This window comes from Rhamphochromis sp. 'chilingali' (genome assembly GCF_963969265.1).
Source record: "Rhamphochromis sp. 'chilingali' genome assembly, chromosome: 1".
In the NCBI taxonomy this organism is placed as follows: Eukaryota; Metazoa; Chordata; class Actinopteri; order Cichliformes; family Cichlidae; genus Rhamphochromis; species Rhamphochromis sp. 'chilingali'.
Window position 1 is genome coordinate 54,089,917 of NC_137929.1, and position 15,418 is coordinate 54,105,334.

Below are 15,418 nucleotides of genomic sequence, written 5' to 3' on the forward strand. Positions count from 1 at the left end.
GCTCAAAAAGCCCAAAGGCGATATAAGGGTGGTAGCTCACAACAGTTTTTGTTTGCTGGATCATTTTAGTTCAGCTGGGTGTCTTTCCTTTTGTTATATTTCTTTAAGAGTTCAAAATGTGTTAGTTACATAAATAAAATGTAATTTTCTCTGTAGCACTTCATGGATTTCATAAGCAACACACCTTAGTTGTTCACACAAAGCATAAAGGTAAAAAAAACAATATATAAAGTGTTATCTTCATTTTAGATGTCAAAAAGTATTTGCAGCTCCCAGTGTTTTCTTTTGCGTGGAAACCGGGTCCAAATGGCTCTTTGGGTGTTAAAGGTTGCTGACCCCTGTGCTGCGTTCAATACTGTTGACCATAATATCCCATTAGAGTGATTAGAACATGCTGTAGGTATTACAGGTACTGTACTGCAGTGGTTTGTATCATATCTATCTAATAGACTCCAATTTGTACATGTAAATGGAGAGTCCTCTTCACCCACTAAGGTCAATTATGGAGTTCCACAGGGTTCAGTGCTAGGACCAATTCTGTTTACATTATGAGATGAGATAGCCTTTATTTGTCAGTTGCAGGTCTTTTGCCCACAACCGAGATAACAGACCTTGCCGACCGTACATACAATACAAACATCACATTGGGGAGACAGGTCAGGCCAGGTAGCGAGGAAAAAAACATTGAAATGTGCAACACAAAAGGATAATACAGGAATGCACAGGTATCAACGCACCATAACACAATAAACACAGACAAGCAACATGGGAAAGAGTTCCAGTGTGTACATCTGATCTGGGACTGCTGCAATCTTTCGACTGCGCCTCCAGCTGACCCGATGTCCACATCATGGGGGAGGTAAGCGTTGGAGGTGGCGTTGGATCCGGGGTAGGGAGGGTGATGCGTCAGTGAGTGCTTATCAGTATCAGTATATGTATGTGTGTGCGTGTCCATAGTTCAGCTGAGACAGTGTCCTTCGCCCTGCCAGGCTAAGTAAACAGTCTTCCAGCCAACCCAGGTGGCCTTGTAGGGAATGGGAAGGAACAGACTCAAAACAGTCGTTATCAGGGAGTTGTTGTTCAGCTCCAGCCTTGAGCTCCGGCCTTGAGCCCACAACTGGTGCCGAAGGGGTAGCCGCATTATGATTGTAATTGAGAATTTCAAGCTGTTTTTAACACTCCGACACTGGTCTCTCAATCTCCCATTAATAGCTGCGAGCTTCTCCGTGATGTTATTAGCTGTCGATTCTGTGGTCTTGTCACTCTTTTTTGCTCACATAGCAGATTCTGAGACCTCACGACCGCAGCCAACTGATCCGAGGTGTAATCCAGCTTCCGCCCAGAGATGTTGTTCTGAGTTGATTCTTTCCTGATGTAATCCAACATACATACGCTCAAAGGTGTTATTCTGAGCATTCACTGCAGTCGTAAGCGCCTCCAAGCTATACATGCTTCCCTTAGGCAGCATCATTAGAAAACATAGTATACATTTTCACTGCTATGCAGATGACACCCAGCTCTATCTGTCTATGAAGCCAGATAACACACACCAATTAGTTAAACTGCAAGAATGTCTTAAAGACATAAAGACCTGGATGGCCGCTAACTTTCTGCTTCTTAATTCAGATGAAACTGAGGTTATTGTACTCGGCCCTGCAAATCTTAGAAATGTGGTATCTAACCAGATTCTTACTCTGGATGGCATTACCTTGGCCTCCTGTAACACTGTGAGGAACCTTGGAGTTATTTTTGACACAACGCACATATTAAACAAATATGTAAGACTGCTTTCTTCCATTTGTGCAACATCTCTAAAATTAGAAAAATCCTTTCTCAGAGTGACGCTGAAAAACTTGTTCACGCATTTATTACTTCCAGGCTGTAATTCATTATTATCAGTATGTCCTAAAAACTCCCTGAAAAGCCTTCAGCTAATCCAAAATGCTGCAGCAAGAGTCCTGACAGGGACTAGAAAGAGAGAGCATATTTCTCCTGTTTTGGCTTCCCTTCATTGGCTTCCTGTTAAATCCAGAAGTGAATTCAAATCCTGCTCCTCACATACAAGGTCTTAAATAATCAGGCCCCATCTTATCTTAATGACCTTATAGTACCATATCACCCTATTAAAGCGCTTCGCTCTCGCTCTGCAGGCCTACTTGTTGTTCCTAGAGTATTTAAAAGTAGAATGGGAGGGAGAGCCTTCAGTTTTCAGGCCCCTCTTCTGTGGAACCAGCTTCCAGTTTGGATTCGGGAGACAGACACTATCTCTACTTTTAAGATTAGGCTTAAAACTTTCCTTTTTGCTAAAGCATATAGTTAGGGCTGGACCAGGTGACCCTGAATCCTCCCTTAGTTATGCTGCAATAGATGTAGGCTGCCGGGGGATTCCCATGATGCATTGAGTTTTTCCTTTCCAGTCACCTTTCTCACTCACTATGTGTTAATAGACCTCTCTGCATTGAATCATATCTGTTATTAATCTGTCTCTCTTCCACAGCATGTCTTTATCCTGTCTTCCTTCTCTCACCCCAACCGGTCGCAGCAGATGGCCCCGACCCTCCCTGAGCCTGGTTCTGCCGGAGGTTTCTTCCTGTTAAAAGGGAGTTTTTCCTTCCCACTGTCGCCAAAGTGCTTGCTCATAGGGGGTCATATGATTGTTGGGTTTTTCTCTGTATCTATTAAGCGCCTTGAGGCGATTTTTGTTGTGATTTGGCGCTATATAAATAAAATTGAATTGAATTGAATTGAAATTGAACAAAGTGCTTCCTGCAGCCTTTCTTTTGCATGCATCAGGCACACGCACGAAGGAAATGTGTTTCATACAGTTATTAGACCAGTCTTATCTTATCATGGCCCTGCTTCGTTCTGGTTGTAATTTTGGATTCTAAGATATTTAATGTACCATAATAATTCATAACAATTTAGACCTGTTGAGCATTTATTTTGCTTTTTATGTTTTTTGGCTAAATTACCCCCTTACAGACATACTGCCATATCTAATTTGTTACAAAATTAAATCAAATCCAACACAAAAATGAGTATGATGGGCCATGTTTTGGTTTCCTAGAGCAGGAAATGTTCCTGTTAGATGTTTTTAGGAAAACAAAAAAAATGTACTTCTTCTGGTGTAAGTCCTTCTAAGCAACCTTAGCTGCTGGGCTCTATGCTGATTAGTTCAGAGGCTCAAGAGTAAGAGTAAGCAGCACACATGTGATTTTTGGTGGGCAATTTGTTGCTACTTGTGTAGTGTATTTTAGAAAAGCAACAAAGCCTCAGTTTGGAGAAACTTAGAGAAACCCACAAGACATTCATGGTTAGTTGTATTTTGACATTTTCCAACTATTTGCTCATAATGTGTGCCAACAGGCATTTTCAGCATTTTCCTTTTCTGGATATTTTTTAGATATTAATTATTTATTTTTGTCAGGATATCAACATCTGAACTCTTTCATCCCTCCCTGACGACTACAGTAGAAAACAGAGGTGTGTGTAGTTTCAATGTGAGTCTTCTGGACAACAAAACTGTTCGAAACACCACAGTTTTTTTCCGCCTTAAGAACAAACACTGGACATACTCCCCTTTTATGTTCATGATTGCAGGAGAAAATGCCTCCCAAACGATCAAAGAACATGGGAGATATTAGGGACTTTCTTTCCAAGCAAACGGTAAGTAAAAACTAATAATACTGCAATGTTATTGCTACCCCATTTCTACTCTGCATCTATCAGCCAAATTAATTTATCTTTGCTTTTCTTTTTTTAACAGAACAGTCCCAATGGCAGCAGCAGCAAAGTAAGCATGCAGCCAGAAGGACCTAAACCCCCTCAGGTGAGGTCTTATGTCAGTGTGAAAATAGCTGATTGAACAATAAATAAGCTCGTAGGTTCTTGACATGTTTAATATTTTATGTAATCATGAAATATGAACCTTTACATTTCTGACACTGTCAATGAAAACTGAATCTGTGTGAGCTTTATAGGGAGTTGAAGTAGGATTGATGAGATATGCACATACCAGTGATTTGGTCTGAGGGCCACTTCATGCTTTACATCTCTGCAAGGGTCTGCTTCATATTATCCAACACTGTGTGCAACCCACAAATTGTGACAAAGGAAGGTCATACAAGGAGATTCACCATTTTTCACACTTTTGTAATCAGAATGCAACATTTTAATACCAAATATTAAACTCTGCAGACTCTGATCAGGAAAGTGAGACGCCGAAAGAGAGGTAAGCGAGCCGGCGCACTCGTGCGTCTGAGGAGACGTGGACTGCGAACTGCTCTTCCTGGGATCTTCCTTTCCAATGTACGATCACTCAGGAATAAGACAGACGAACTGGCCCTGATGAGAAGCATGAACAGAGACTTTGCCTCCTCCTGTGTGTTATGTTTTACGGAGACGTGGCTCTGTGAGGACATCCCGGACAGCGCGCTCAAGCTGGAGGGCTTTCATCTGCTGCGCGCGGACCGGCAGGCCTCTCTCTCTGGTAAGACCAAAGGTGGAGGTGTCTGCTTCAACATTAATAGTGGCTGGTGCACAGATGTAACAGTGATTGCTCAGCACTGCTCTTCCTCTCTGGAATACCTTTTTATTCACTGCAAACCGTTTTATTCTCCGTGGGAGTTTGCTTCATTCATCCTGGCCGCTGTTTACATCCCGCCAGATGCGGATGCGCAGGCAGCTCAGTGCGCACTCGCGGAGCAGATACTGCACATGGAGCGGACATTCCCGGACTCTCTCATCATTGCTCTTGGGGACTTTAACAAAGCCAATCTGAGCCATGAGCTTCCCAAATACAAGCAGTATATTAAATGCCCGACCAGAGAGGAGAGGACATTGGACCACTGTTACAGCACGATCAGCGGGGCCTATCGTGCGGTGCCCCGCGCTTCACTCGGACTTTCTGACCACGTCATGATCCACCTAATCCCCGCGTACAGACAGAGGCTGAAGCTCTCCAAACCTGTCGTGAGGACCAAAAAACTGTGGAGCAACGAGGCTGTGGAGGAGCTTCGCACGTGTTTGGAGTCTACAGACTGGGACACAATGAAGGCTGCTTCTAACAGCTTGGACGAGTTTACGGACACTGTCACCTCCTATATCCACTTCTGTGAGGACAGCATTGTGCCATCACGCACCAGGGTGAGTTATAACAATGACAAACCCTGGTTTACTCCTAAACTCAAAAAGCTGTGGCTGGAAAAGAGAAAGGCGTTCAGAAGCGGAGACAGGGACTGCTACAGAGAGGCCAAGTACAGGTTCACTAAAGAAGTGGACATTGCTAAACATCAGCACTCTGAGAAGATGCAGCAGCAGATCTCAGAGAATGACTCGGCCTCTGTGTGGAAAGGTTTTAGGAATATCACCAACTACAAGCCTAAAACCCCCCACTCCACTGACGACTTGCTCTTGGCCAACACCCTCAACGACTTTTACTGCCGTTTTGACGAGCCATCAGGCAGCCTTCACACCTCCAACGGCCCCAACAATAGAGACACTTTGGACACTCATTCCCCCACCTCTCCCCCCTCCATAGAGCCATCACCACCTTCAAACACTTCACCTACAACACCCCCCTCCTCACCCCACACAAAAGAGGATTTCACACCACCTCCTCCCACCACAACTCTTCATATTCATGAAGCAGATGTGAGGAAGCAGTTTAAGAGTCTGAATACTCGAAAAGCTCCCGGCCCAGACGGTGTGTCTCCTGCCACCCTCAGACACTGTGCAAACGAGCTGGCCCCAGTGTTTTCTGGCATTTTCAACTCCTCACTGCAGGCATGTCATGTGCCTGCCTGCTTCAAGTCCTCTACCATAATCCCTGTCCCCAAGAAACCTAGGATCACTGGACTAAATGACTACAGACCCGTGGCTCTGACATCTGTGGTCATGAAGTCATTTGAGCGCCTGGTTCTCTCCTATCTCAAGACCCTCACGGCCCCCCTCCTGGATCCCCTGCAGTTTGCATACAGAGCCAACAGGTCTGTAGATGACGCAATCAACATGGCCCTACACTTCATCCTGCAGCATCTGGACTCCCCAGGAACCTACGCCAGGATCCTGTTTGTGGACTTCAGCTCTGCCTTCAACACCATCCTTCCAGACCATCTCCAAGGCAAGCTTTCCCAGATGAATGTGCCTGATCCCATCTGCCGGTGGATCACTGACTTCCTGACGGACAGGAAGCAGCATGTGAGGCTGGGAAAGAATGTCTCGGACTCCCGGACCATCAGCACCGGCTCCCCTCAGGGCTGTGTTCTTTCTCCTCTGCTCTTCTCCCTATATACCAGCTGCTGCACCTCCACCCACCAGTCTGTCAAGCTAATCAAGTTTGCAGATGACACCACCGTTATTGGACTCATCTCAGACGGGGATGAGTCTGCCTACAGGAGGGAGGTTGAACGTCTGGTGTCCTGGTGCAGCCACAACAACCTGGTGCTGAATGCCCAAAAGACAGTGGAGATTATTGTGGACTTCAGGAAGCACACAGCTCCACTCCCCCCCATCATCCTGACTGACACCCCCATCACCTCTGTGGACTCATTCCGCTTCCTGGGTACCACCATCACCCAGGACCTGAAGTGGGAGCCCACCATCACTTCCGTCATTAAGAAAGCCCAGCAGAGGATGTACTTCCTGAGGCAGCTGAAGAAATTCAACCTGCCAACACGGACGATGATGCAATTCTACACTGCAATCATCGAGTCCATCCTCACCTCCTCCATCACCGTGTGGTACGCTGGAGCCACTATCAGGGACAAACAGAGACTGCAGCGTGTTGTGCGCTCTGCTGAGAAGGTGATTGGCTGCAGACTCCCATCTCTGCAGGACCTGTACACCTCCAGGACACTGGGGCGTGCAGCTCGGATCTCAGCTGACCCTTCTCACCCTGGACACAGTCTGTTTGACCTGCTCCCCTCAGGCAGGAGGCTCCGGTCCATTCGCACCAGAACCTCTCGCCATAAGAACAGTTTCTTCCCCTCTGCTGTCGGACACATGAACAATAACCGTATGACTGTTCCCACCACTAACACATGACCCTACGCTGTGTTCACTGCATCATTCCATGTTTGGCACTGATCACCACCTGCACTCATGTATATATCATGTATATATCTATCCACTTAGCACTTTTAATTCTTATTCTTATTTTTATATTTTTATGACAGTATGTTTGCACTGAAGCACCGCAGCAATTTCCTAATGTTGTAAACCTGCTCAACATTTGGCAATAAAACCCTTTCTGATTCTGATTCTGATTCTGATTCTAAAAAAACATGACATAAAGGTATTTTTAAATAATCTACATTACAAACTAAAAAAAACAAAGGAAGACAAAATACATTATTAGGTTAACCTTAAAAACAGGACTTCAGCCAATATTATTACAAACACTAGAGTTCCACAGGGTTGTGTCCTCAGTCCCATCCTCTACACCCTGTACACCCATGACTGTGTCACCTCCAACAAAGATAACATCGTTTTGAAGTTCACGCACGACACTGCAGTGATTGGCCGCATCACTGGGGGGACAAAGCAGCTTACAGGAGAGAGGTGGCCGGTCTGGTGTCATGGTGTGAGGACAACAACCTCACCCTCTACACTGACAAGACAAACGAGATGATAGTGGACATGAGGAAGAAGAGGAGGCCTCACCAACCACTGTCTATCCGGGGACTTGAAGTGGAGAGGGTGAACAGCTTTAGGTACAGTGGGGCAAAAAAGTATTTAGTCAGCCACCGATTGTGCAAGTTCCCACACCTAAAATGATGACAGAGGTCAGTAATTTGCACCAGAGGTACACTTCAACTGTGAGAGACAGAATGTGAAAAAAAAATAAATCCATGAATTCACATGGTAGGATTTGTAAAGAATTTATTCGTAAATCAGGGTGGAAAATAAGTATTTGGTCAATAACAAAAATACAACTCAATACTTTGTAACATAACCTTTGTTGGCAATAACAGAGGTCAAACGTTTACTATAGGTCTTTACCAGGTTTGCACACACAGTAGCTGGTATTTTGGCCCATTCCTCCATGCAGATCTTCTCGAGAGCAGTGATGTTGTGGGGCTGTCACCGAGCAACACGGACTTTCAACTCCCGCCACAGATTTTCTATGGGGTTGAGGTCTGGAGACTGGCTAGGCCACTCCAGGACTTTCAAATGCTTCTTACGGAGCCACTCCTTTGTTGCCCGGGCGGTGTGTTTTGGATCATTGTCATGTTGGAAGACCCAGCCTCGTTTCATCTTCAAAGTTCTCACTGATGGAAGGAGGTTTTGGTTCAAAATCTCACGATACATGGCCCCATTCATTCTGTCCTTAACACGGATCAGTCGTCCTGTCCCCTTGGCAGAAAAACAGCCCCATAGCATGATGTTTCCACCCCCATGCTTCACAGTAGGTATGGTGTTCTTGGGATGCAACTCAGTATTCTTCGTCCTCCAAACACGACGAGTTGAGTTTATACCAAAAAGTTCTACTTTGGTTTCATCTGACCACATGACATTCTCCCAATCCTCTGCTGTATCATCCATGTGCTCTCTGGCAAACTTCAGACGGGCCTGGACATGCACTGGCTTCAGCAGCGGAACACGTCTGGCACTGCGGGATTTGATTCCCTGCCGTTGTAGTGTGTTACTGATGGTGACCTTTGTTACTTTGGTCCCAGCTCTCTGCAGGTCATTCACCAGGTCCCCCCGTGTGGTTCTGGGATCTTTGCTCACTGTTCTCATGATCATTTTGACCCCACGGGATGAGATCTTGCGTGGAGCCCCAGATCGTGGGAGATTATCAGTGGTCTTGTATGTCTTCCATTTTCTGATGATTGCTCCCACAGTTGATTTTTTTCACACCAAGCTGCTTGCCTATTGTAGACTCACTCTTCCCAGTCTGGTGCAGGTCTACAATACTTTTCCTGGTGTCCTTCGAAAGCTCTTTGGTCTTGGCCATGGCGGAGTTTGGAGTCTGACTGTTTGAGGCTGTGGACAGGTGTCTTTTATACAGATGATGAGTTCAAACAGGTGCCATTCATACAGGTAACGAGTGGGGGACAGAAAAGCGTCTTACAGAAGACGTTACAGGTCTGTGAGAGCCAGAGATTTTCCATGTTTGAGGTGACCAAATACTTATTTTCCACCATGATTTACAAATAAATTCTTTACAAATCCTACCATGTGAATTCATGGATTTTTTTTTCACATTCTGTCTCTCACAGTTGAAGTGTACCTCTGGTGCAAATTACTGACCTCTGTCATCATTTTAAGTGGGGGAACTTGCACAATCGGTGGCTGACTAAATACTTTTTTGCCCCACTGTACCTGGGCGTCTACATCGCCAAGGACCTCACCTGGACACTGAACACCACACAGCTGGTCAAGAAGGCTCAGCAGCGGCTGTATTTCCTGAGGAGGCTGAGGGAATTTGGTATGTCGGCCAAGATCCTCAGCAGGTTCTACAGCTGCACTGTGGAGACCACACTGACCAGCTGCATCACTGCATGGTATGGCAGCACTACTGCTATGGACCGCAAAAGCCTGCGGAGAGTGATAACAACCGCGGAGAAGATCATCAGGAGTCCGCTGCTCTCTCTGCAGAGCATCTACAATCACAGAGTCCAGAGAAGAGCTGCCTCCATCCTCAAAGACCCCACATGCCCCAACACGGACTGTTCACACTCCTGCCCTCAGGACAAAGGTTTAGAAGTGTGAAATCCAGAACATTCAGACTCAACAACTCCTTCTTCCCCACTGTCATTGAACAGCTGACCCATTTTTGAACAGTAAAAATAAATTTTTTGCACATCAGGTCATCCTGCATATTAAGCCAGCATATTACAGCCACAGGTCTTTTGCACCTCTGTTTCACACTTCAATATTTTGTCTCCTTTTCTGTCTTCATTTATTTATTTTCACTATTTGTATTTTTTCTGTTCTATTTCTATTGTATATATTAACCGGCATCTGAGGGTGGACAGCAAAGAAAGAATTTCATTGCATAGAGAAATGCTTTTTTTTTTTCCTTTGGACACATGACAATAAACACTTTGAATCTTGAATAATTTGATATGTATTTATATATTTATATTTGTATTTATATATTTTAATATCTGTTATTTCTGCAGGGATTTACGCCAACTCGACCAAAGGAGGAAAATGACAGTGATTTCACTGTAAGTATACCGTGTTACATTACATGACCAAAATACTGCTCTGCTTCTTTAGTACCACTGTGTTTCTAACCATCTCGCTCTAATTTCCTCTAGGTTCAACATTCCCATGAATTTACAGTGAAATTCAGTCAAGCTAGTTATGAATATACTGTTCAGTGTAATCAGCTTTGCACAGTGCTGGAAGCCATAAAATCAAACGAGAAATGCAACGAGAAGATTAAGTGTGCAGATGAGAACATTATCATTCAGCTAGGTAAAGAGGATAAGAAGTCAATTGTTGCAACACATTTCCCCTGTTCTTGTATTGATGATGGTGAGTGTCTGATCATATCATGTAGAGCAGAAAAAGTTGAAGGTAAAGTCCAACATTCCAAAATAGTGCATACAAAAGAGCACTATTCTGTCTTCTATATAGACACAGTTGGTGGGCTACACACTAAAACAAAGGAACTTTTTAAAAATAATGATGTAAAACAGTTCAAGAACCTCTGTGTTTATGGAGAAAAGGGAATAACTGTGGCTGAGGCTCTGAAGAGAGACGGTCGCTTCATTGATGACCTTGGTAACTTTGAGCTGTCCAACAATCAGGATCCCAAACGCCTCACTGTATGCACACAAAAGGTAGAAAAACTACACCAGAAACAATTCAAGATACGCCTTCCAAAAGATAAAAAAGAAAACAATGGAAAGTCACAAGAAAGCCCAACAAATAATTCTCAAAGTAATTGTGAAAGAAGATCAGGGTCAGAGATCTTCTATTTAGCACAACAGGAGGGAATCCGTGTAAAAACCGCAGTGAAAGAAACCAGCAGTGATGTTGATAGAAACAAGATTTATGAACTACTGCGTGAGCAGTTTCCAGATCTGAAACGATGGATGGAGAGTAGATTCCCTGGTGATTTGTATCAGGAAGCACTGAATCTCAGGAAGGAAAACTTTGGAAAGATCCAGCAGTCCTTCAGTGAAGTTCACAGAGTCAGGAAGCTGCTAGAACTGGGAAAGTCAGTTTGCAAAGTCATTGTTAAGGATGTTTCTATGGGAACAGGCTTCGTGCTGTTTGATACTTTCATCCTGACTAGCGCACATTTGTTTAAAGGTTACGTTGAAGGAAAGGCGCTGCAGCAGGATGTAGAAGTGTTTGCTGTATTTGACTACGAGAAGTCTGAGCCAGAAACAAATTTCTACTACTTTAGAGCAGAGAATACATTCACTGACTTTGATGCTGATCTAGATTATGCAGTTCTGGAGCTCAACCCTGAAGGCTCAAAACCAAACCAGCAAACAAGAGCACAGAACATAAAGGTACCACCAGGGCTGCTCAGTGAGTTTGGACCACTGCCTGCCAATGGTGAAGCCTGCATCATTGGACACCCAGCAGGGGGGGTGAAAAAAATGGATCCTACATGTATCATTGAGACAGATAAGAGAGGGCAGGCTATTGATGAACATTTGTATCAGTACAAAAACCTGCTCATCATCAAAACAATCAGTGATTGGCTCAAAGAGCATGGCATTAATAACATATTGATAGGTGGATGTAAAGCAGGAAAGGTAGCGACCTACCACACTTTCATGTATCACGGTGCCTCTGGTTCTCCAGTGTTTGATGGACTTGGCAGAGTTTTTGGTTTGCACACTGCAGGTTATGTCTGTGATTCAGTCAACAGTGATGAGAGCGTCATTGAATATGCCATTCCTCTTCTTACTATATTTGAAAACTTTGTGGAAAATCTGAAGGAAAGTGAAAATGAGGAGCTGTTGAAGAAAGTTGAGAAGGCAGCAAAAAGAAACCCACACCTGAAAGAGATACTCAATGCTGAGGAGCCAATGGAAGTCAGTTAGATATACGGGTTAGTCTCTCCTTGAGCAAGTGACAAACTATTTCTGATTTCAGAGATTCCTATTTTTCTAATGCATTATTCTTTAAAGAATTGAACAATAAGATGTAACCTCTGGGGACCTGTGGTACATGACACAGGAAGATTTGGAGCTTAGTGAAGTTACTGTAGCCCTGTACCGAGATAGATTACAGCTTATACTTAAAGCTTATACTGCAGACATAACCTCATGCAGAGTAAAATAATTTATGAAATGAGAAAATTTCTGACTTTGCGACTGAAAAACACAGACACTTTGTATTTACCTTTTAAGGCACGTTATGTTAGGTGGAAATGAATGATATAGATGTGATGTTTTAAAAACAAGCCTGTAGCTGGCATTAGTTTAATGTTTAGATTTTAGTAGAAGTTTCTACTTAGTGGGTGTAAAGCCTTCTGTTCAGATGTATTTTTATTATGTTTGTTTTTTTGTTTTAAAACTACTGGTGGAATGAAAACTATCATTTGAAAATTTTGCTTTTTTACACCCTGTGTTTTACCTTTGCTGTGTATGTTTAGTACAATGTAATACAAGCCATATGCTGTTAACCTGTTTGTGACATAGTTAGTGCTTTCATTATGAACTTTAACTTTTCTTTGTTTTTAACTTTCCTTCCGGTTGAAAAACGAATTTCTTTTTTTAAAGTCAAGATTCTTTACACTCTGTTTTTGTAAACCCACAAAGGAAAAGACTTTCTGTCAGACACATTTTGTGAGGTTTGGTGTACATGTCTTTGTGGCAGAAATTCCCAAAGAAACTGACTGGGTAACACCAATCTTTTTTCCTGTTATTATTAAAGTTATGAGTCAAATAAAAAGCAAAATGCTAAAATCACCGCCATCTTCGAGTGGTTTAATTGCTTTCTCTTTTTAAACTGCATACATCTAGAGTGGAAATATATTTTTGTTTATTGCAACGTGACATTAAAGTGCAAATTGCTGCAGTCTGGACCCACATAACCAGCATAAAACAGATGAAAATAAAATCAGATAAACCTTTTATTAGTCCCACACTTGGCAAATTTTTAGAGATTAAAAAAAGAAATAAAAGGAAAGGAAAGAAACCTGACTACAAAGAAAGACAAAATGATCAAATAAGAGGCTGTAGTTTAAGTAATACAACACCAGCCCCCCCATGTGTCCGTTTCACCACACTACAAACCAGAACAACAAAACATAACCTTACTGTTTTATGACACAAAATAATAAATATATAGATCACAGGTTTAGTGTGATTCGGTGTTTTCATGTAAATACATCCATTTAGAGGTGACAGAAATAAAAATACTCTATTTAACTTCAGGACTTGGCTGAGAATTCTCACATTTTTAGTTTTTTTTATCTCTTCAATATCACATTGATCCAGTGATGCTCGTCTTTGCATCCAGTCTGTGATCAGAAACAGCAAACAGAGGCAAGAAAAAGAGTTTATCACTTCTGTTGTGCTTGTTTGTTGTATCTGAACATTTCTGTATACAGGACTGTTTTGGAAAAACACTTAAATAAAATTGAGGTGGATGAGGGAGAAAACGTATTATCTGACTGACTGTAGGCATTATCTCTTTCTAGTTCATAGATCATGACTAACTGAAGACAGACTTTGTTTATCTGAACCTTTATCTCAGACTTCTAAGAAGCAGGATTTGGTATTTGGAGAGGTTTAACCTGTTTTTAAAGGTGCTTCACTTCCTACTGACGTTTATCACCATAGTACCTCAACCTGGAGACCTAAACTTGTTATGTAACCGGTGTGTTGCTGTGTTGTGTCTGACAAAGAAAGGTAAAAGAAAGACCTCCAAGTCATTAACTTGCCCACTCCAGCTCGTCTCCCACAGGGGAATTGTAGAAAAGGGCGATGTATTTATTTTTACATTAAACATAAAGTAAAAACTTACACGGAACATATTTGACATAAGATTAAAGAACACCAACACGAAATCCGACATACCTGACAATGAAAGGTAAAAGAAACAAAGAACTCCAAGTCATTAACTTGTTACGCCAGCTGCTACAACCAAACACAAACAGTAGCGAAGAGGATTAGCTCAACCCACCACAACTTCCAAGCTAGCAAGAATTATCTATTCATGCTAGCAATAACTGTGCCTATAACACATATGTGGCACACACGTACTACACATTTACAGCATCTACCAAAGACAGGCACAATGATAACAATATCTGAACTAAAAGCACAATCAAAAACATCAGGGTGGCTAAATAGAATAGAATAGAATTCAACTTTATTGTCATTGCACATGCACAGGTACAGGGCAACGAAATGCAGTTTGCATCCATCCAGAAGTGCTTTAGTGATATAGATATATTACAATATATATTAGCAATAGTATAGATATGTAAGTATATCACAGAAATGGGTCTATTATGGTATGTTATAATGTACACGGTATGAAGCATGTTGTGAATATTCTATAACTAAGTATGTACAGGCTGTAGTGAGTTCAAGCTATGTACAGGCTATGAACAGGATATAAATATGAAAAACTATACAGAATATGAAATAAATAACTTTACAGAATCTGAGATATACAGCTATACAGAAATGGGAACTATGCAAGTTGTAAACAGTTGTAGGATTAAAGATTATTGAATGTACAGAATGATTATTTACACAGAGCTATACAGTAGTGCAGTTAAGATAAGTGAGGGTGTAGATAGTTTCTACAGAGGCTATATAAAGTGCTAGTGGTTGTGAGTGGTGGTTCAGTCCATGTTATTATTGTGTGTTTGAGGGTACAGTTGTCCATTGTGGGTGTGTGTATGTTCAGTCCATGTGTTAACGTGGGTCAGATGTCAGGAGGCAGAGTTCAGGAGTCTGACAGCTGTGGGGAAGAAGCTGTTCCGGTACCTGGTGGTCTTAGTCCGGAGGCTCCTGTGGCGCCTCCCAGAGGGCAGGAGGGTGAAGAGTCCATGTGATGGGTGACTGGGGTCTTTGATGATTTTCCCAGCCCTTTTCAGACACAGCTTCCTGTAGATGTCTTAAATATACAGTATGTGTGTGTTGTACAGTTTTGGGAAAGAAATGACACCAACCTCTCCCACAGGGGAATTGTTGAAAAGGGGAAAGGGGTACCCCATATTTAAAGGGTTGCACCAAAGAAGAAGAAGAATGAGGAGGGGCTCTAACTGATAATGAACATAACTACAGGCTTGATGGTCCCAAAAGTCAGGGATAAAAGGAACAGTTTGGGGTCTAGAACACATTTTGTGTAATTATAACAATATGTAATTTATGACCCGGTTACAACTACAACACAATCACTTCTCTTGAAAACAGCATCACCTTTCCTGGGAGATCATCTGGATGTTGCTCTGTGGATAGTAAAAGGCTGTAAAGGGTCC

At 42.7% G+C, this 15,418-nt stretch overlaps 1 protein-coding gene across 1 annotated transcript; it reads left to right on the forward strand.

Moving 5' to 3' along the window:
* Positions 1-3,600: 3,600 nt before the first annotated feature.
* Positions 3,601-12,089, forward strand: LOC308407224 (serine protease FAM111A-like). Its single transcript, XM_080898763.1, has 4 exons — positions 3,601-3,666; positions 3,767-3,829; positions 10,131-10,178; positions 10,272-12,089. The coding sequence occupies exons 1-4, from the start codon at positions 3,607-3,609 to the stop codon at positions 12,018-12,020; spliced, it is 1,920 nt and encodes a 639-aa protein (XP_080754889.1). The 5' UTR covers positions 3,601-3,606; the 3' UTR covers positions 12,021-12,089.
* The last annotated feature ends 3,329 nt before the right edge of the window (positions 12,090-15,418 follow it).